The sequence below is a fragment of the Vidua macroura genome, chromosome 1 (assembly GCF_024509145.1).
Source record: "Vidua macroura isolate BioBank_ID:100142 chromosome 1, ASM2450914v1, whole genome shotgun sequence".
NCBI lineage: Eukaryota > Metazoa > Chordata > Aves > Passeriformes > Viduidae > Vidua > Vidua macroura.
Genome location: NC_071571.1, coordinates 53,054,877 through 53,077,702, shown reverse-complemented (window position 1 = coordinate 53,077,702; position 22,826 = coordinate 53,054,877). Strand labels below are relative to the sequence as shown.

Sequence of the window (22,826 nt, the reverse complement as noted above, 5' to 3'; positions counted from 1 at the left end):
TGAGGGAAGACAGGCAGAGATGGTGGGAACACAAAACAGTTATGTGCTTCTTGGGGTGGAAAGAGGCCCAGGTTATTAAATAGCAAGCAATTTTAACATGAGTTATTAATACTAGTTGTTTGTACTGGGAAGTGGTGCCTAGAGGCTCCCATTGCACTAATCATGTAACAAAGCCGCGTTCCTAACACAAATAACTCGTGTTTCAGCCTGAAGAGAACAAATAGTCTCTTTCCCATTACCCTCTCTTTGAAAAAGCAGTTTGAAGATTACACAGTCAAGCCCACAAAAGCTGGGAAAGGAAAAATATTATACAGGGTTGTCCTACAGTGCCATCACATACACCCAGCCAGCCCAGTAACTCCATCAGCACTGTGGGCCCACACTGTCTGCTCTTGCCCTGCTTTATCCCTGACCATGGCAAGCCAGGTCTTAACATTATTGGTGATTTTTGGGTTGCCCATCTTTGGATTTGAATGTAGTAATGTCATGCCACCTGTTTAGAGTACTGAGGGACTGTGGGGAGTTTTCTTCTCCCTTGCTGATTGATGCTGTATATCTCTGTCATATTTTTTTTCAGGCTTTGCAAACTGCAGTTCTCTCTTGGGTACATGCCCTTCTAAGTAAGAAACTAATTTAATGAATTAAATTGATTAATTTACACCCTTGGCACTAAAGCACAGATTAAAGGTCAACAGCATCTGCTGATTTTGGATGGTACAAACCATGACTGCCCTACTATTTTTTGTTTTCCTGAGAACTTGGCATTACATTGAGCTTTACCACATGGCAACATGGGTCCTCCTGTCTCTGGCTCCAGCTTTGAACATGCAGCTTTTCATCAGCCCAATCCCAGGTTAGGCTGGAGGACCAGGAATATGACCTGGAGCCCCAGCCCTTCACAGTTCAGCTCTGGAAATGCTATAACCTTGATGCCTGACCTCGCAATGCATGGCAGCACACAGCAAATAACCAACATGCTGAACAGGACAGGGGGCCCCTTGGCATCTCCTGCCCTCTTGACATTCATCCTGAAGTAGATCCAGCTGGTGGAGGAGATCCACCTGGAAGATAAGCATGCAGGGGTTGGTTAAAGGTAGAGGTAGTGGTGCAAGTTTCGTGCACAGAGCAGAGAGGGGCTGTCAGTCCGGGTGTGTGGGCTCCCTTATGGCAGCCGGCGTGCAATGCTGATGACATTGTTTAGCACAATGCTCTTGCATATGTGTGTGTACAGGACTTTACTGCATTGGCATGTAAGAAGTGGGAGTTCCTCACCTCCCACTACCTGCAGGCAGCTGGTAAGGCTCAGAAATGCCTCTATTGGTTCTAAGCCCCTGACAGCCATCATCTGTTGTCAGCATGGATCCTGCTACTGACTCCCCAGTCCCCACAGGCCTGCTTGTTTCTCTGCTGTCCATCATGTCTTTGTCTGAAGCTTGTTCTATCCCTGCTGCTGACCTTCTATTGGTCCAAGTTGTGAGGAAGCCACTGTCACACACACCCATCCCGCAAAGTGAGCTGATGCTGAAGCACTGCCAGTCTCTGGGAGAATTTTGGATTGCAGCATATAAGCTAAGGCACCATGGCCACCATCAACCTTCCTTTCAAACTGCAGGGTCTCCTTCACCCATGCCACACCACTCCCAGGGCTCTCCCGCCTCTCTGGCCTCTCAGCTGGGCATGTTTTAGGCTCTAGCTCTCCATTCCACCCTTTATCCCTCCTAAACCTTAAGGCCTGTGCCAAACGACAAAAACTTAGTAATGGTGAACAACAAAACACAACAAAACAGGACACACACACACACACACAAAAATAGAAGTTAAAATGAGCAAATAACAATGCAAATTTATCTCCCACCACATGGGAAATGGCTCACCTATTTTGGCTGAGGAAGGACTAAGGCAGAAGCTGAGCACTGAGAGCTAACAAAGTGCTCTGGTACCAGGTACCAGGTGCCAAGGTACCAGCAATGGAAACAAAAGGCTTTGAAATGAGAACAGATCAGACACCTTAAGACCAAGCAGCTCTACAACATTTTCTATACTGTTTGCCACCACTAACTTGACATCATCCATAACAACTGTACTCAACAGGACCATTCATTAAATATGTCCAGCTTTGAAGATAACTGTGTCTTTGCAGATCACACTGTAACCCACCTAAGTGGACATCTACAGATTAACCCAGCCAGGAGAACTTCTCTCCCTCCCTCCCTCCCTCCCTTGCTTCTTCATGGGTGGGCAAGCCATTGTGAGACACCCTTGGCAAGCAAGGGATGGAAACACAGCCCCCATAGAACAACTCAGAGTTGAGCACAGCTTGGCTTTGGCCTCTGAACTGACTGCTCCTGCAGCAAAGTTAACTAGATCAGTCTCTCTCCTCCCTTCAAACACTTAATCTGTGTGACACTGCATTTTCATTTATTTTTCTACCCAACACTCGTCAGCCATCTTTCTTCAGCAAGAAGGTAAACACCCTGTTTTGTTTTCCCATCTGTATTTAAACTGTGAATGGAGTGAAGCAACAGGCTGGTAAGCAGAAAGAGGAAAGCAGTTCTGAGTGGAAGTGATACACTGATTGCAACCAGGCTTTTCAGATGTATGAAAAAATAACTCCCTCCCCTGAAGGAGATACTTTAGAAGCTGAAAGCTAAGAACTTAAGTACAAAGGCTTTTGTTTTTATTGACATTGTAAGAAACATTTTTTTTCTTTGTTACAAAAAAGCTAAGTGGTTCTGAAAGCAGAAGTACAGTTCATATGTACACAGTGCTACAGACCCTTCAGATCAACCTAAGGCTTGAGAAACATCAGATCATAACTGCAGGTTTATCAAATGAAGACCACTAAGGTCTGTTACAACTGAACACTATTCCTACCGTACATAAATGTATTTACACATTCTCTTTTTTTTAAGGATTACAAGCTTTATAAAAAAAAATTAAAATTAAAAAAAAAAAGCAACACTTTTTTATCTTACACATCTGCAGGACTGACAAGAGTAACTGTTCCATAGGAGACATTCCACCAATCCAAGGACAATAACACATGAATACCAGAGGTTTACAAGATGTTTCAGATACTATTAACAGTGGTATGTGCTATTAGCTCAATGGCAAGTACAGCCTCATCAGGAAAATTTGGCAACACATCCTGGTCCCTCTCTTTCACAGGGTCAATGCAAAATAAGGCACATACATTGTGGGAATATAAACACTGCTGTCCAGGTGGACAAGCCATGCTGGGACAGGCATGGGCAAGCTGACCAGCCATCCCACTGAGGGGCAGGGGAAGCAGTAACGGGAAGTCAGCAGCCAGCCAGCATCTTAATACACATACCATTTGGAGCCATTCCCCAAGGAGAGAATAACATCATCTGCCATGTGTGGATGTGTGGGACCATTGTACTCACATGTGGAAGCCCACTGACTTTCCTGCAAACACACCTTTCCTTCAAACACACCTTTCCTTCACTTGTGTATGACAGATAAACTCTTCACTGGCAACTGTGAAGAGACTTCACTGAACTTTACTGAAAGTAAAACTGTCTGGAAAAACACGCATGCTTCAGGCAGGCTGAGTGTTACTGATGTGCCCAAGGCCAACAGTAACGCAACGGAAGACCCTCACAAGAAATTGTGATTTATACTTATGCTGCAATGCTTTAAAAATAGAACATTCATTATATTTTCTTGTACTCTTGGGTGAGCAGTGTGTTTCCAACAGCTATGCAAAAATCTACTGATGTGCCACATAGACAAAAGCAACTCTGTAACTGGAAGAGTAGAGGGGTGCTAGTAAACTCATCCCACCAGTGTTGATGGGACTTTCCCCAGACTGCTACATGTCAAGAAGGTTGACAAGTGAAAGCTGATGTCCAGTGTAACAGTGCCATGCTCAGAGAGACCAGTCTACCTTATCAAAACAGAACTAAAACCCAAGATAGCTGGGCTATGATGTATTGCTACCCTCACAGGTACCAAAACCAGCCTCTTTAGTATAAAACAGAAAAGTGTGAGAAAACACTAAAAACTGGAAAGTGATACATGAACATAAGAGCACATACACTTAATGGTGAAAATGATAAATCCTTTGCACAAACTCCCCAAGGACACAGTGGAGTCTCTAATTCTTTAGCTTTGCCAAATCAAATGGGATGCCTTTCTTGATCATGTGGTTTCTGCCAAGACACACTGTTGGCCCAAGACAAGGCTAAGTGAGTGACAAAGGTTTGTCAAATCCAGGAAGGCAAATTGGCTACTCAAACAGTCCCTTTTAGCCTGGAGCAATACGAATGGCTCCTTCTAAGCTCTGATGGATCACATCTGTTAATAGCTTCCCAGCATCAATTGCACCAGCAGATACAATTATGAACTGGAAAACTGAGTTTAAAAAATAGTTGGGGATGTTTGGGTTTTTTTTTAATGTATTCGTTCCATTACAATAAAAGACTTCTCTCCCAAGCCACCTACTCCCAGGCTGGCCATAAGTCTCTCTGTTGAAATTGTTTATAAACATGTAATTGATAGCTTTAATAAACAGCCAAGACTGATTACTGAGAACTGTCTGAAACATGTCCAGCACATCCTTTCCTCATGCCTATAGTGCTGCTTCTCTGCAGGGCTGTGGGCTGTATCCCAGCACTGCAATGCACAGCATGGCCCTAAGAACATCCCTTCCCCTGGGGACCTGCCCAGTGGGATGCATCCCTTCTTGTCCTAGCAGCAGAGCAGGGACAATGGTTGTGTACAGGCAGCAGGTCTCTGCAGGCCTTTTGGGCAATGAGAGGGCAACAGGGAGCAGCCTCCTCCCACTGCCACAGCAATCCAGTCATTTGCCATGGTAAGCTGTGCCCAACTGCCCATGCAGCCCAAGGACCACTGCAGGCGGGCTCTGATAGCTGGTCAGGGCCAGTGAAGCCAGGAGGAGAAGTGTCAAAAGGAAAAGTGCAGGATGAGTGAATATGTGTGCATGGGACAGAATAAGAAATAAATGCTGGCTAAACATAAAAAGAAAGAAGGAACTAGATAATGATAAAAGGTATAGGATATTTACATTTGTCTTGATTTCTGACGTTCCAGCTCACAGTGCAAATCTCTTGGTATGTGCTGTGATAAACTCAAAATATGTCCCCTGCACCAGATTCTGATGTTTTCCTACTGATTTATACTCTAACAGCTATAAACAGATCAGTGTTATCTGACAGCTTCAATTCCTACACATTTCCTCAAATGCCATGTCCTGAATCAGCTGGTATTTCGCCTTTTCTTTTACAATTGAAAGAAATGCTATGGTTTTCTAGCCTACAGAAGTCACCATCTGATTTTGACTGGGCTAAAGTTTATCTGTATTTTAAAATTGGCTATGCTCCCTCGTCTTGCTATATGTCTACTATAACATCAGCTCCTTACAGACATCAAATCCATGACTGCAAGTGCCTGCACAATCTACATCCCATAGTAGGACTTCATTACTGGGATTTAACTGAGAAGTCTTCAAGGGCTGGAACTCCATGGAGCTTCTAGGAGTGGGTGAATTTAAACCATGGTCTTGTGATTGCTCCCCACAGCAGCTTGTTCACTCAGGAGCACTGTGTACTCATGGGTGCAGACATGGAGCCCAGCAGAGCCAAAAACAAGCCAAGGCTCACAGGGAAAATGCCATTCACCTCTACCAGTGAGTAGCTTAATGATCACAGTGCATTGGTTTCATTTTTTTGCTGGTGCAACTGACCCTGGGCATTGACCCACTGGTTTGTTTGGAAATTAAATGCACATGGTGTCACCGAGAGAGAAAGAAGCTGGGTTGCTCTGTCTGAGCTTTGATTACTTGCCAGACAACTCAGTTGGTTAGAGCATAGTGCTAATAGCATCAAAGTTGCGGGTTTGAGCCTCATACACTGAAGAGTTGGACCTGATAATAATTCCAGATCAGAATAGTCTGTGATCTCTGAATACTTGCTGTTCCCCTTGTTTCTTTGCTATTTTTAATGGCAGTTCTAATTTCTTAATTTTGTAAAGCCTGGACACAGTGGAAAAACATTTAAGATTATCAGATTGCTTGCAACTGCTTTGATTTATTTGGCTAGTCTGAGAACTGGGCCAGCCATTCATTTTCTACTTCTTTTACATGACATGCCCATAATGTTTTTGAAGCTCTATGTATCCATGGAGCTGTCTGGGCTAAAGGGGATGTACATACAGTTCTTCCAGCAAGTAAGAATCAGTGGCTCAGCAAGTTAAACCTGAACAATTTGCATTAAAAAAAAAAAAAAAAAAAAAAATTAATTCCCCAGTATGAAATACTGCAAGTTTGTGATTTCATTGTATGAAATACTTCATAAGACCCTGACTGTATCTCCACAAATGTGGTATGCAATGGGAAGACTCTAGACTACCCAAGTCACTATACATAACCATAATTTTGCTATTCAGTCATTAAAAAAAAAAAGGCTGAAAACCAGAATACCAAATACTGCAAAAGATGAGAGTTGGACTATGAACAGCTTTCTGGTCCTCTCCTTCCTCTGAAATAGGTCGAACATGGCACAATCTCAGTATTGTTATTCAAGGCAGTGGCAGCTATCTCTGTGTGTGTTTAGAAAACCCTTCAGCTTTTAAGAGCTGATGGTTTTTACATTTCTTATTTTTTGAACCTCCCAACTTTTTGTGCTCCATGTCTCTGAAACTGCAGCCCAGGGGTACCATGGCAGTGCATTTCTAAGCTGGTTTTCCACCTCAGTGTGATGTGTCCAGTGCATCCAGAGAGGATTTCATCACTGTATGCTTACTTCACATTGTGCCTGGTTATAGGCTTCAAGAGGAAAAGTTGCAACAGTTGTACAAGGTCTAGCTTCATTTGAGTAACACAAAATTGTCATTTCATCAGGCCTTTCTTTACAAAAAAAACCCCAAAACAAAACAAAACAAAAAAACCCACAACATGCACTTCACACGTTTACATTGGTTTATAGGTAAAAAACAAAAGAAAAATACAGACATTTGAAAAGGGTGCGCGAGAGAGAGAGAGAGAAGAGAGAAAGGGAGCAAATGGGCATAGCAATACTGATTCAAAACTGAAATGGAAGACAGTTTCTCCCTAGAACACTTTAGGGTTTTGAGAGTCCTTATTCCATAAAAGGAATATACTTGAAACACATCCCATTTAGGTGAGATGAGATTGCTAAAATACATACACAACTAAAAAATATGAGTCTTTTTTTTCCATCTGTTATCTCCTAAGTGTTTTTTGTTTTTTATGTCTATTGCATAACAGCAAGAAACTTGCTTTCTTCTGCAAGTGAGGTCAACAAAGAGCTCATGTCCCCAATAGCCATGTTGGTTGTGTTTACAGGCATAGCTGGGAATGTAAGAGATGCTTGGGGAGTGGTGAGGTGTGAGGAATTGCGGGAGACATTTTGAATGATACTTGGGCTCAGGGCTCCCGAAATTAAGCTGACATGGTCCCCATCATCTATGATAGCATCAAAATCTATCTGCACGCCCTCTAGACTGTTGTTGTCAATGCTGTCAACTGTGCTTGACACTTGGTTGGCCCCTGGGGAAAGAAGCTCAGATGAGTTTTCAGTTGCAGTCCCCTGCAGCAGGCAGCTGGCTTCTGAACCAAAGAAAGAACCTGTTTTCATAGCTTGGTGGCTAAAGCCCATGGTTTGGTCATATAACTGACCAGAGTAATTCTGCATGTTAGAGCAGAACTGCTGTGATTGACCTTGCATTTCCATCTTAATGGTGTTTACCCTGTATGTCTGGTTGGCATCACCTACGTGTCTTTGCTGTTGGGACAGGTTGTTTCTCAACATGTTTTGCCGTCTGTTGCTGCTGTAATTTGAGCATGACTGGTAACTTTTGGCCACTGACAAACCTGAAGGCTGGCTACCAATGGTGTGAGACACCAGTGGACAACTCTGTGGCCCTTGATACAGGCTGCCTTGTGAGGTCGGACTAACCTGCCCTAGCATCATTTGACCAGACTGATTGACTCCCTGGTAACGAACTCCATCTCCAACTGGCTGGCTTTGCAAATATTCCTGTTCCACCATATTCCTGTCCTGCATCCCATTTGCCATACTGGTGGTTTGATCGCTGGATGCCAGGGGATGGCTGAAATTTTGCTGGTTCCCATTCACTGGCATGTTGCTGATTCTCAGCTTCTGCCCTTGCACTGCCATGCCACAGGAATTGTCTGTCACCCCAGACATCATTGCTTGCCTGCCCATGCTTTCACTGTAAGGCTTGTTGGACTGCATGCTGAAAGAATTCCCAGCTCTGCTGCTAGGAGTCATATTTTGCTGTAAACTGTAGGAAGTGCTGTTCTCCATCAGGTTCTGATAGCCATTCTGCTGGGCCATGTTGCTTCTCTCCAGGTCCTGCTGCTGAACCATCATATTGTTATGCAGTCTGAAGGCCCGAGCCTGCTGTACTGCTGACCGCTGACCACATTTCAGCTTTGAAGGAGATAAGTCAGAACTTCCTGAGCTTACTTCATTCCACTGAATGGGCAAGTCGCTCTTATTTGTCTCAGGACCCGCCTGCTGACTGCTCGGTGGAGGGGCTTGGTCAAAGTTGCTGGAATTGTTGTTTCCTGAAACTGAGCTGTGATGCATTTTGTTGCTATCCAGAACATTGTTCAACAAATGGTCGTACATGCCCTGGTTCTGGGAATTCAGATACTGGACCACGTCATCTGGCAGGAGATCCTCATCATTCAGACTGCTACCTGCTTCCATTGTAGCAGCCTCCAGGGTGACATTCTCACTGATGCATGGAGGACAGGGAGAGCTGAAGCCACGGAAGACGCCACCCTCAGAACGGGTGTAGTTCTGAAGAACAAGGTTGCGCTTTTCCATGGATGGAGGCAAAGCAGGAGTGTTAAAGCTATTAAGACTGTTGAAACGCTGGACTCTCGGGACAGAGAGGTTGTCGGAGACCATTCTGACTGGATCACTGGCTCTCCTTGTCCCATTTCCTAAAGCTTCGTGAGACAGAAAATGTCTCCTGCTGTAACCATTTGCCCCACCATCACTACATCTTCGAGGGATGTTCACTGGAGGCAATGGAGATATTCCAGACTCCCTGCACTCACCCAAGAGAGCCATCCTTGTCTTGAGGCTCATCCTCTCCATGTTAGGCAGTGGAGTTGGTGGGGGTCCACCAGTAGCTGCTGCATATTTAGCTTTCAGCCTGTATTGCTGGGCTGGGGTGAGGCTGAGAAGACTTGGCAGGTCATCACAATGGCTCACTTCACTGGAGCGCCGGGACGCATCTGTTGAGATGGGGTCGTAGGAGTCTGCAACACTCACATTCTGCAGTCTTCCCTCTGCCTGGGAGGCATCGCTGGACCTCCGGCTGGAGAAGCAAGGTGAGATTCCAGAGGACCTGCGGCTGCTCAGATAGGCTGAACTGATTGTGCTAGTATTGCTGTCCCTCCTGTTCAGCATGTTCAACACAGTGATGTCCGTACTGGAGAGATCATTCCTGTTTGGCAGAATAGTCATGGATCCTCCAACACTGCAGCTGCTGTTCGACTGGGTACCTGCGGGTAAAATTCACAATTAAACAAAGAGGTATTATCCAGAATCTGGTGTAAAAACAAACAGTAAAGACGTTAGTGGAATATAGAGGAACAACATCATCACAGCCAATTATAGCAGGGCTCTTTCTTGCAAGAAGTAGGGAGAAAAACTGTGTCCTTAGGTTAAAACCTAATTCAGAGACTCAAGGGTAACATTTCAGTGTGAAACCCAGCAGAAAATTTATAGCCCATAGCCACAAACTGTCATCAGCTGGTGCAGTGCTCCAGCCTGCAGTGCAGCTATGCTGGCTGATGTGCCAGAAGGACACATTCATAAGGGAGCTTTTTATAGGCAAAATATAATTGAACAGGCATTTGCATGGAACAGCAAAATATACAAATTGGAGGCTATTCAAGGTCATTTCTAAGACTTCTTGAAATATTCTTAAAATAACTCCTAACAACTGCAAAACATCTTTGCTGGTTTCCTTGTTTTGTTTTGTTTTGGTTTTAAGTAAACAGGATACATTTCTTAATTTTACATAGTTTCTTTTGATTGAATGGGTCTCAGAAAACCTGGGCTGTCACTGCTGGGTGGAGCCCAGAAACCTACAGGCATGCTGTACGCTAAGTAGGAGCAGCAGCAACATCCATTTTGGTCATGAGCAGCTCTTCGGAGGAAAACAACCAGGGATCTTCAGAGTTCACCCTCTTATTCATGGATATCTGCCCTCTACAGCAGTAGCATCTGTACATATGATTTCTTCTATGTGTAGGAACAGGTTATTTAAAGAGAAACCCACCACATCTCAGCAAAGGCTGCCTTGCAAATGCCTCAACAGAAAGACTTCCATACAATAAACTTGCAGGTATTTATTTCTTCTGCCTTATCTCAAAACAAGACAGAATTACGATGATCTTGGGTCAAAACCTTTAATCTCAGGGAATATTTAAAATGTGATTCATTACTCATTAGCTCCTGTTCTGTAAAACACAGGACTATCAGACTTCTCAGAGGGTGGATAGAAGAACTTGCAATGAGGGAATAAACAGAAAGTGATCAATTTACAAACCATTTCACAGCTGTTGAATTTCCTAAGCTGTGCAACTCCTGCAAGAGTTGCAAGATTGAGCTAGCAAGCAACAAGATTAAGGACAAAAAGCGTTATCACTCCTCTTATGTGTATCTCACCATTTCCTATGAGAGGCAGCAAGGTCGGGGCTTTGGAAGGTGGAACAGGGTTCAGTCTTGGAAGCATTCCATTAACTTGTTTCAACCTTTCTAATTTCACTTGCTCCATCCATTTGGTCCCTGTCATACTCCTCCTGGCCTGTAAACCAAGTGCTGTGGTGGCTGTGGAAATGGTAGAGTCCATGATTGGGGTTTCATCGATGACACTGAGGTCTCCTATACTACCACCACCTGTCAGAGTAAGCTCGATCCCATTGTTGGAATAGCTGCTGATGGGGGACTGTTCGCTGCTGCATGTAGACTGACCACCAGGGCTTGGCTGAGATGTCTGTTGGAAGGGAAGTAAGAGACAAGAGTGTGAGGATTAAGCAAACAATGTTAACCAGAGCATTTGTGCTAAATGAAGGTCTAAATGGAGCCAAAGATACATGTATAGAAAAGTTCAGTCTTAAATGATAACAGTGATCATTCTTAAGGAGGCTTTCTAGATATTGGCTTCAACTGCAGTGAAGGGCATTGTAAAACACAAGACTAAAATCGCCTTTAACATGTTGCTGATGGTATACAATATATCACCATAAGACATTTATCTGAGTTATTCCCAGAGTTACTTCTATCACTTCAAGCTATTTGTGAGCATCTATGGATGGATACCCTACTTTGCTTTTGTGCTGTTCCCAACTGAAGCTGCAGCTCAGAAAAACCAAACCAGAACTCAGCCGTGTTACAAGGTATTAGTTTACACTGCTAGGCTTACAAACAAACAAACAAACAAACAAACAAGACTCCAACAACGTTGGAATTTGGGTTTTTTTAATTAGACTTGTGGCTAAAGAATGTAAGCATTTTCCAGGCTTAAGGCTCATTGTTATAAGCAGTGGTTGGCCTGAAATGTTGGCATGTAATAAAACAAGGACAAAGCATCAGTGCAAAAAATACTGTATCATATTATCAGCATCCCGTGACCCTGGCAGCACTCAGGTCTAACTTATACCTCCTCTTATACCTAACTTATACTACCTCTGCCCTGAATCAAGCAGGTGATGATCTACTAAATCAAATCATTTGTTTCATCAGAATTTAAGATTTTAAGTGCAAGAATTTAAGTAGACAATATAGACTGCTAATCTGCAGGGATATAAACATGCCACAACAACATCTTCGTAACAGGGAGTGTTCCCTGCTGCTCTAGCAGAACTCTTGCTGTGGGGAAACACAGGCTTGATTTACTTTTCAGACTTTTTAAAAAGTTCTCTCAAAAGAATGGGAAAATTAACAAACTGACAGACAAAACAGAGGAAGACAGACAGACGTCTCTAGACTTAATATCTCACTCTAAGGTTCTATCAGTGTGATCACAAATCAGTGGGGCATACGGTATCATTTTGCTCACAAGAACAGTTTCATGTAAGTATTTAACTTTAAGGGTTTCTGATGTGGTTTTGTTCTTTGGTTTTTTTTTTTTCTGCCACTCTGTGATCTTTATGTACATTTTACTGAAAAATGCTGTCTAGAATTTCTGAAGTGCCAGAGACGACTCTCACTTTAAACATCAATGAATGAAGACACAGATTCATGGCACTACTGTAGTTTCATATGCCCCTAAGGAGTCCATTTGAGATTCAATAACTATTTTATTATTTCTAACTTGAATGATGATACTTAGAATTTATGAGGCCACACAGAACAAGTTCATTTCCAAATCCTGGCCATAGTAGATTTGGTGATAAGAATAGAAATAACAGTTATTATACGGAAGAAAGTTTGTGCTTCTGGACAATAGCTCCATGCCATATGGAAGAAGAGTATCAGTGATCAGAAGCCTGTTCTTGTAGCACATGTCAAGATCACAGTGAGGTAGGGTACAGAAACAAGAACTGTATTATGCAGGACATATATTTCTAGATGTACAATACAGAAAAAAAATGGATGTCTCATCTAGAGGGGAAAGTACAAAGACACTTCTGAAGATATTTCACCAATATAAGCCAGATTTTTCACATGTCAAGTGCTGCAAAATGTTCACAACACATTACAACTGGGAATGCACTTGATGGATCGCACATTACTAAAAAAAGGAATGACTGAACAACAGGCAGAAGACTAAAATAAAAACATATATATTGTTGCAACAAGAAAAATAGCAGAAAAGTTAAAATGCCCTCACCTTATTACCCACTGTCCTTAGGAAGTTAGAATAAGACATTTAAGAGCATTAGACAGAAAAGACATTGGATTAGTTGAAAACCAGAAAATACACCTTAATTCATACATGCAATGAAAAGCAAGAAACACAGAATTATTTTTATAATATAATTTTTAGTGAGAAATATTTAATACTATGCAAACTATAGGCATTAGTACCCCTCTTCCACAATTTTTCCTGTTAAAACTGTGTTCAACATGCCTCCATAATGCTACATGTTTACCTAGCAAAGCAAAAGAGATTTTGCTCCTTTGTAAACTAATGTAGTTATCACCAAAGATGGCAGAGGACCTCCTTTAGATTTCAGCAGGAGTTTACTCTCAGCCCTTCAAATGTTTTGAATTCACTATTAATACTGAACAGTTTGAGCATAAGCCTTAGGCACAACACAGCAGTAACTCATATTTCAGTGAGTAATCACTTTGAATTGCAGCATGATTAACAGTATGAGCAGAATTTGGAGGGCTCATATTTGTAGTCCCCAAGGGATCATAGACCCAGATGGGGAAGAGGATGGAGTGGCTGCCTTTGAATTAACCCCTGTGAAGAGGGCAGATGGCCCAGGATATTCAAGCAAATAAAAGAACTTGTGTATTTAAGATAGCATCTCAAAAAATGAAATACAGTCCTTTCAACAGTTTAATGTAATGCATTAAGGTAAACCAGAGAAAAGACCTGCAGACTGTCAATTCAACTTGATTTAGTTAAACTTGGACTGGGTTAACTTGAGTAAGTATCAGATAAACATAAGAGGTCACATCACAACAGAGAAGTTATTAAAAGATGCCAATCTGCTGTATAAGAAAGTCAATTCATCCTGCTTCAATTTGATCTATGACCCAAAACCCTCAAGCCCCCAAAATCTGATTGCTATCCCAGGTTCTCCAAAAATGGTCATCATCAATACCATAATTTTAGTCATTTGGACTTGTGGTTTGGTTTGGTTTTTTTCCTAATTCTGGCTTTCAGCCTGCAAGATTCAGATTTATCTTTCTTCTGGAAACAGAAGAATGGAAAAAATGTTTTATCTTTTAAAATAAAAACTCTGATTTTCTCATACTATGCTCATTCCAGAAGATGGAGCTTTTTAAAAGAAACAATTATTGTGGCAGTTGCCAGCACTGCACTTATTCTATATTGCACAGACTATTCGTAATCTTTTCATTTGCTACTTCTTAGGCTTTAAAAGCATTTTACAATGTAAACATAGAAGACCTCAAAAACCAGACCTTGTGAGCTAGAGTTTACAGACAGTTTACAGCATTTAGTAAAGAGATTATTAATTGGTTGCAGGAAGAAAAGGACAAAGGGAGTGTCACAGTGTATTGCATACCATTGGTTTTTCTGACTTGACTGCTTTCACTTGGAGGCATTCTTCACGCTTTGAGGTAGTGTTGCTGAGGTCCTTCTGCTCACCAATTGCACCCTGAGTCTGATGGCCTGGTGACCGGGTCTGAGAGTGGCTGCCTGGGTCTCTTGGTGGCGGAGGCCTTGGGTGGATTTCTCCCCGCTGCTTCTTGGTGACATGTGCCTCTGGGCCATGCACAGTCTTCACGTGCTTCCGGAGAGAGCTGGGGTCTGTGTAGCGCTTTGTGCAGCCCGGTATCTTGCAAACATATGGTTTCTGACAAGACATAAAACCCACCCATTTGGATTTTATTCCATGTGGGACTCCTGAAGAACTCCTTGGAGCCCAGTTGGTGTCACAGTTATACACTTTCACAGGGAATTTGTTACCTAATTTATGGTCTCTACAAATGAATCATAGAATGGTTTGGGTTGGAAGGGACCTTAAAGATTATCTAATTATCCACTCCCTCCCAATATGGGCAGGGACCCATTGGTCAAAGCCACATTCAAAACTGGCCTTGAACACTTCTAGGGATGGGGCATCTACAGCTTCTCTGGGAAACCTCTACCAGTGCATCATTACCCTCACAGTAACCAGTTTCTTCCTTATAACTAATCTAAATTGACTCTCTTCCAGTTTAAAGCCATCACCCTTGTCCTATCAAATTGTGACTGCACCTATTCAAAACCATTAGTTCCCCTTGGTTCAGAAGGTAGTAATTAGTGCTGCATAGTTGATTGAGGGCAGAGTCTCAATCTCTGAGAAAAAGAGATTTTTCACAGTTGGTAACCAACTGGCACAGCTTTCACTTATCTTAGCAGAAAAGACAACTCAGCTATGGCAATTTATGAAGACTGCTTTAATTTTCAACCCTGTCCCTTGCCCTCAGCAGTTTGATAGCATTCCCAGTATGCCTAGTACCTACTACTTGACACTGAGAGAAATAACCTCCTTCATAAGATGCTGGGCCATTTGTTCAGGCAGAATTAAGTGAGGAAGCTTTTTTTTCTGGCTCCTTCCGATCACCAGTACGATGTCAAAGCATAAAATACAATGCCACGAACATTTTCACATTGCAGCAATATATGCTCTAGTACTATTATTATTATTGCTACTAGCATAACTCATCACTCGTATTTTAGAAACCACTTTCTTTATCTGTAGATTTCTATAGTTCACTAAGCAATATAGAATAAAGTAAATTTACTGTCTTATAAATTAACAAAGTCTTTTTTCTTGTATTATGAGGGGATTAGAAAGAAGAGCTGAGCACTTCCTAAATCCTTTAATTGCCTTGGGAAGCAAAGTATTGTTCATCACTTCCATTACTGAATTGTTTCCAATAAACTACTATTTTAAAGGTTTTTTTTTTTATACTAGCCTTCAAAAAATAGAAAGAGACCCTCATACAGAGTGTCTCAGAGGGATTCTCTCTCTGCTTACACATGGCACTGTGGAGCCTTTGACAAATATAGCTTCGTCATAGCTGTCTAAGGCCTGAGACTGCTTCCACTGACATCAGTGGAAAAAACCCTCCCATTTACTTGAATAGGAGCAAAAAGGAGCAATTTAGAGATGATGTTGAGCTACTGAGGCAGGTTTTCTCAGGTTACTATGGAAGCATAAGTCATTTAGTTCTCCTCTGCATGAGTCAGGATATCATCATCAAGATATGTCAACTGCTTTTAAAGCTCTCTGTAGGTTACCTACTTAAAACCAAAATGGCACAGCAAGCAAATACTGAATTTGGTCTGTGCTTTTCATTGTATTCACATCACTCCACCAGAATATGTTGCCTTAAAAGATTAGCCTGTTTTGGTGTGAAGTAATGGTGAAGGAAATGTTTCATTTGCCCCTGTGGCTGCACCTATCAGAAATCACGTGCAGCATAAAATTTCTCTGGTTGACTTACTGTTAGACACAAAATTCTGATCTTAACACAGGTGCAGGTCACATCACTAAGTGTGAGAAGGTCTAACTCATCAACTAGGCAGCACACAGATTGGTTCAGACAGTGAATGAAAAAAGCAAGTTCAGGCAGCTATTGGCAAGACTTGGTGAACTTCCTTCTACCTTGGTGACCATTCACAAAGTCATTGCAGAGCTTCAGAGCCATTATTAGTTGGGCTGCTGAAAACACACACGGCAGAGATGAGGAAACTCAGAGATGTGCAATGTTGTCTGCTTCCTTTGTGACTGAAGAGATGCTGCAGGGCAGGGACTGGAAGAAGATGAATGCTCCCTGGAGATCTGCCGTCCCTAGTGCATGCCTGCGACAGACCTGACAGCCAGCTAGAGAAAGATACAAGCTGTGTGGAAACAGATATAGCTGCTATGGTATGTCTGGCTCTTCCAGTACTTTCAGGTTTAGGCTAGAGGTGAAGGAATATAGGGACATGTCAAGGAGGAGAGAGTGGACTCTGAGATGTGAGATTGAGATGATGTGACTCTCTGTGCAACTTGAAATGGGGCAATAAAACATAGACAATGCAAGAAGACAGTGTGATTCCTGAAAAAGGAGGCAGCAGTAACAGGAAACACAGTAATAATGAGATGTTACACTGAGAGTTTGGAAACAGCTGTGACTGCCACAGCTGGTTTCCTCAAGAAAGGTTGTATTTCTTCTGCTGCATCCCTAGTCCATGAGGTCTGTTCAGGATGGAAAGGAAGAGTGAAAGAGGACAGAGAAGAAGAAAAAGGCATAACTCAGACCTTAAACAGCAACCCATGATTTCAAATGTGGAGACTGTGGCTGTCTGCAGCACCCCAAAGTATGCTGGGGAAGCTGCATCCCAGCAGATGCCTGTGCCAACACAGGCATGGGGATGCGTCCAGGCACTCAATGAGCCCTTCCAGCTCCAGAGGGAAAAATGATCCCAGCTTTTCAGGGAAAACAGCATCTGTCCCTGGTTAATGCACATGTTTCCATTATACTCACTTGTTCAAAACTCTCCTACATGTAATAAAATGCCAGGTCTGTATGACATACTGTGCTGCTAAGAGGCATTCAGAACTTGCATTCCTTTCAGGTTGCTGAGGGTTGCTATACCTGTCCTCTGTAATACATTGCTTACATTGACCAATTGTAAGTCTGTTCAACAAAGAATTGTGTTAATCTTTTGAAGCTGTGCCTACTTACCTCATTGGAATGAGTCCTGTTTTGGTGCTTGGCCCTGTCAGATGCATTGGAGAAAGCTTTGTTGCAGCCTTCATGTTCGCACACATAGGGTTTCTCTCCAGTGTGAGATCTCAAGTGCGTTTTCAAGTTTTCTAGTCTGGAGTAGGCCTTTGTACAACCTTCAAACTGCAGATGAGAAATAAATCTGGTTTAGTTTTAATCTTTGGATTTGCAGGAAACAGTAAAAGTGGACTTAAAAAAGTTTAGAAATTTTCCAAGCCTTCATAACCTTGTCCAATGCAGTTATGATTTGAAGGGTTTTAATTTTATCTAAGCAAACTCCACCACAGCTCAAGTTAAAATGCTTTCAGCATTATGTAAATCTTCTCTTACAGGAGAGAAGTATTTGTGTACTTCAACTAAGACTGAAATCCACTGCAAAGCCATCAGGAAACTGGTGGCCAGCAGTCAAGTTCTGTAAGAGTAAGTGCCTTTAAATAATTAGGCAAACTGAGCCCTGTTTAATAATGCCCTTTGGGGCTTCTTTGTACTTTAAACTTAAGGAAGGGGCCAAATCATCCAGGGAATCCCCTCTCCTAAAGCTTCTGTCATCTGGTTGTGCTGGCTAATAAAGCAGACATGGCAGTCTCTTCTCCACAAGAGTCTGACAGACAAGAGTTCAGGGAACGCAGCCTCGTTCTGCTGTTTGTTCTCTGCACAGCCCCGCTTCCCTGTACAAACCTGGAGCTCAGGCCTCTTTACTTACAGTGCATTTGTGTGGCTTTTCCCCTGTGTGTCTCCTCATGTGGACCACCAGCATATATTGAGCTTTGAAAGGTTTCTGCTCCCGAGAACAGTCCAGCCATCGGCACACAAACTCTTTCTTCTCACCATGTATGTGGTCATTGTTGATATGCTGTTCAGGTAGAATAGAGGTTACAGCTTAACAGAAATACAACATCAGCTTCAGCCTTATTGTAATTTCACATTGGAAAGGCAGCAGAGATGAAGGTGTGAACCAGGTCCTTGCAGTACCGAAAGAATAAAATAATCTGCACTTCCAAGTGACCACAGGGTTCAGATTATAGATCCTACTGGAAGTCCACTAAGGTCCATGAATTTTCTTCTACTGAGATCAACAGGCTGTGGATCAGGCCTCAGGGATACAAGCTGATAAATGGATCCTGGGTAATCTCATGCACGGTTCCACTTGTGTGATTCACACTGGGTACTGCTTTTGCAGAGCAGAGAAGTGTTACTTAAGTGCTGCTCAATATAAACAAGGTTTACAAAATCAGGCCTTTAGAAACATATTCTCCAATCTGAAAAATGAACAGAACTGCTAAACCAAGTTTCCACCCTAAATTTTAAATCATTCCCTGCTACCCATATTTTCTTTCAGTAAATGTATTTGGTTCAGTAAATGTACAGGTCGTGGTGGCAGAAATAAACCCCTATACACTGTGAATATAACCTCTGAGTACAGAAGCATACATCAAGCCAGTTTTTGCCATTGCCACGATTGGCTCTGTCTGAATGTGTGTGGGAGTGACAGCTGCCCCAGCCCTGCTGACTCACAGGCACGTCTTTCTATGGTCAGTGTCATCCACATGAGTGTATCCAGAAGCAGGACAGGGTTGTATACCTTGTACTCTTTCACAAAATTAGCTTGCTCTGTTTCTTTCCCTAAAATCTAGTTCAGAATAGCATTTAAAAATTGATTTAATTCTTTATGTGTTTGAGTAGAAACAGTCAGGTGAAGCAGGGCCAGCCTCAAAATTGGTTTGGTTTTTTTTAAGGGTTTAACTGTTTGAATTTTTTTGTACTGCTTTAGAAAACAAAAGAAGAGAAAACTACACCTGGACTTTAAGAGTCTTTTTTCCACTAGGAGCTACCCAGACTCTCTTGGAGGTATCATTCCACACTGCCGTACTTCTGTCATTGTGCCACTAGATGGCTGCATTACCCAGCGAATGACATTATTCCCACTAAGGTACCACCAAAAAAGCTTTCCAGTTTTTATTTGATCACAGCACAGGGATGAAATCTGTATCTGTTCCATAATAGGCCTACAGAAAATGCCAGCTGTATAGAAACTCATTAGCTCATACTGGAACACAAAGAAGATAATCCCAATCTTTTCAGAAGTCTTGAAATCAGTCAGAAAGCCACATAAAATCACATATGTTAAAAATTCCATTGCCATGGAAAACAGACATCCATTGCCTGTAAAAGATGGCAGCTCTTTTTCTGAAACTTTATTGCCATTTCTTAAAAGTTGTTATGGGGCACAGAGCAGAGGTGCTGGGCAACATACGACTTTTAATCTGCAAGAGTTAATGTTCCTAGTGCAGTTCTGTATTAGTAATACACACACCTGTGCCAGAAGCATACACATACCCTGCAATGTGAAATGGCATCCAAAGAGTTCAATGAGGGCAACATGAGCTATTTCTTGAAAGAGAAAGAAGAAACAGGACAAAGTTAAATGCATTCAAGTAAATCATGGCCAAATCTCTCTGTAAACATTACAGACTGTGTGTTATGTGGTTAAACCTACACAGCCACAAGGGGAATGAAACTTGAGTGTGTGACACAGGCTTTCCATTTGATACAAAAAGCTCAAGGCTGGATCAATCACTTCACCACAGCACCTCCTTTGACCTCCTGCTGTGTGGACACTCAGGCACCGTGGAAGCTCTTTCAGAGAAAATCTCCATAGGACAGTTTTTTCTCTTTGTCCCTGCAAATCAGCTTGCTCCCTGTGCTCTAGACCGCTAACCTTTAACAGCATGAGAATCCTCTAAAACTGACCTTTCTCATGCGCCTAAAAATCCTTTCTTCACTCCCTCCCCAGCTTAGGCTCACTGCAGCAGCTGACAAAGCTTGCCAAGAGTGGTGATGATCATTTGCCTCTCTCCATCACTGGCTTACCTGTCAAATATCTTATGATCATCCTCTGGTCTGTCATAACTGTGTCTCTCCATACACATTTGCCCTGCTCTCTTACTCTATCAATCCTTTCCTAGACTCTCTGATCTTCCTACAATCAAACCCCTCATTGTGCTGTTTTCCCTCATTGCTCTGACGCTACTACAAGTGGCCCCTGAGAGCTCACCTACAAATCCATCTCATTCAACCCCTCTGAGGATCCTCACCTTTAGGGAAAGCTTGGAATAAATGAGCCTGTGATCTGCTAATCTGGGTAATTTATTTGGTTCACAGGCAAGCTGCTTGATTGCTTTTTGCAGAGGGGTCATATTTTAGCAGCCCTACAAACATACCAAATACTGAAAGGCTGGTCTGGAGGAAGACACTTGCTAGAAAATCAGCACCAGCAGTGCTCTCAGGTAAGGTGATTCACAGTATTTGTCATCCTGAGATTCAAACATCCTCACTTGCTCAAGTTATGATGAGAAAATTCGTCAGTCATCTGCTATGGACATATGGGGAGAACTACACAAATGCAAACCATGAACTAAAACTACAATGGGATTTTTTACCATTATCATTTGGCAGAAAGAATGTGCAATTATTGCGACAAGTTTAAAGAGGAGGGAGGTCTCACTGTGTAAACAACATCATTTAGAAAAGTTCAGAAGTTTGTGAACTCTGGCATTCAGGTTCTTTGACTCAGATAATTACCTTTGGATTTTATACGGTGTTTTTGGCTCCCTGGTCTCTATTATGAGAGGAAATGAACAGTTTTGAGCTTGTAAAACAAAGAACAGTCAGGAATAAGAGTATTATGCAAAGCAGAAGCTTTGGTACAGTACAATAAGGAATTATAGGGTTTCAATTTATAATCTGTTTGTAACCTTATTACACCCATGAAATGTCACGTTCCAGGGACTAGATCAGAAGGATTTTTTTTTCCTGGTGAAATTGAATTTTGATGCAGTTTCAGGGTGTGAAAAGGCTTTTCTTTTAATTTTGTGGGCCCAAACCTGCAAGTTTTACTTATGTCCATAATCCTTATTACAGTAAATAGCTGCATGAAAGCCAATGATATTACTCCCTAGTGTCAGGTTTGCTAGCATAAGGCTCTGAAGCATCAACTCTGTATTATTAAGAATTTCTGACCTGAAAAAAAAAAAGCCCCCATTAGAAGCTGAAATTCTACAAGCTATCTCCCGTTGCACACAGCTCCAAAAAGCTGCTGAACAGGAGTCATTTGCAGAATACCAGTCACTTTCATGCTACTTCAATGCTTATTACCAAACCTCTGTTTGTCCTGGCTCATTTTCTATTCTTTAAAAAATGTTGTTATTATCATCCAGTTGCAAAATTCCCTAAAACGAACAGAGGGAGCTGACCTAAATACTGATTTTGGTCTCAGAATGACCTGCCTTTGAAGGAGGAAGCTCTGAGATGGATTTCAATTCCAGAGCATAAAACCCCACCAGATTAATTGAAATCAAGGCTGAAGTTTGCCTGTCATCTCTACTGGGCAATCTCAAAAACCAGAGGTAACAGGAAATTCAATCCACAGTATCCTGGAAGCACAAATGCTTACATGGTAAGAAATACTATTGAAAAGGGAATGCCTTAAATCATGCATGTTCTCATATAATCCATACCAACTGTACCTGTTATTCAATATTGTAGCAGATAAGATGAGGTGACACTGGAGGTAGGATCTGCAATAATGTTAGTGTTCCATTTCCCTCTTCCCAGGAGGGTTTTTAGAAGAAAGGAGAATCTGCACACATCGTAGCTGACTGCATGGTACCTGCTAGGCATTCAATACATAAACAAAGACCAAATGTCCTCTCACAGTAGTCAAACAGCAGGAGGAAAAGCCTCTCTATACCAGTGGAAAAACTTAGGAACATCAGAAAAAGAATGTCACTTCAACTGAGATTTCATCTGAAAGCAAAGTGCTATTTTGTGGCAAGAGCAGAATACACTGGGAAAATCTCACATATCTGTTTTCTAACCAAGACGTGCTACCCTAGAGTGTAGGAGGAAATTGGGAACAGACCATGCTGTATTGCTGTAATGTGGTAAGTTAGTGGTTGAGTGAAAGGCATATCACCATTGCCAAAATTAGGTTCAATTTCAGTTATACAACGACAACTTCAGACTTTCATCATTCTCACAGTTATTTCCCTCTATTTTAAAAACTTAAAAAGGAGGTGCTAAATAACTTCTCACTAGACCTCACCACTGACATTAAGCAGAGGCAGCATTTAAACGATCTTCTAGCACAAATCTCCCCCTGTACTGTACTGCCACAAAAAGCCCCTTGAACCAGCAGAGCTGCTGCATTTGATGCATAGGGGACAAAGTGTGAAAGGTGAAGAGGCATCACAGGTGGAACGGCTGCTAAGCACAGCTCATCCCGCAGCTGCACAAGAGCTGTGGAGCCCACAGAGAGGACATATGCAGAGGCTGTGTCTGGCAGTACCAGACTGGAAAGCTCTGAAGCTG

At 42.2% G+C, this 22,826-nt stretch overlaps 1 protein-coding gene across 3 annotated transcripts in view; it reads right to left on the bottom strand.

Annotated features, from left to right (window-relative positions):
• Positions 1-6,292: 6,292 nt before the first annotated feature.
• Positions 6,293-22,826, bottom strand: part of GLI3 (GLI family zinc finger 3) — a 202,698-nt gene continuing 186,164 nt past the window's right edge. For all 3 annotated transcript variants that reach the window (XM_053986985.1, XM_053986982.1, XM_053986983.1), the window contains 5 exons: positions 18,160-18,309; positions 17,415-17,579; positions 14,258-14,548; positions 10,719-11,046; positions 6,293-9,547 (listed from right to left, as the gene is read on the bottom strand). In XM_053986985.1, the coding sequence (XP_053842960.1) occupies positions 7,257-9,547; positions 10,719-11,046; positions 14,258-14,548; positions 17,415-17,579; positions 18,160-18,309 (3,225 nt within the window). In that variant the 3' untranslated portion in view covers positions 6,293-7,256. The remainder of the gene's footprint in view (positions 9,548-10,718; positions 11,047-14,257; positions 14,549-17,414; positions 17,580-18,159; positions 18,310-22,826) is intronic.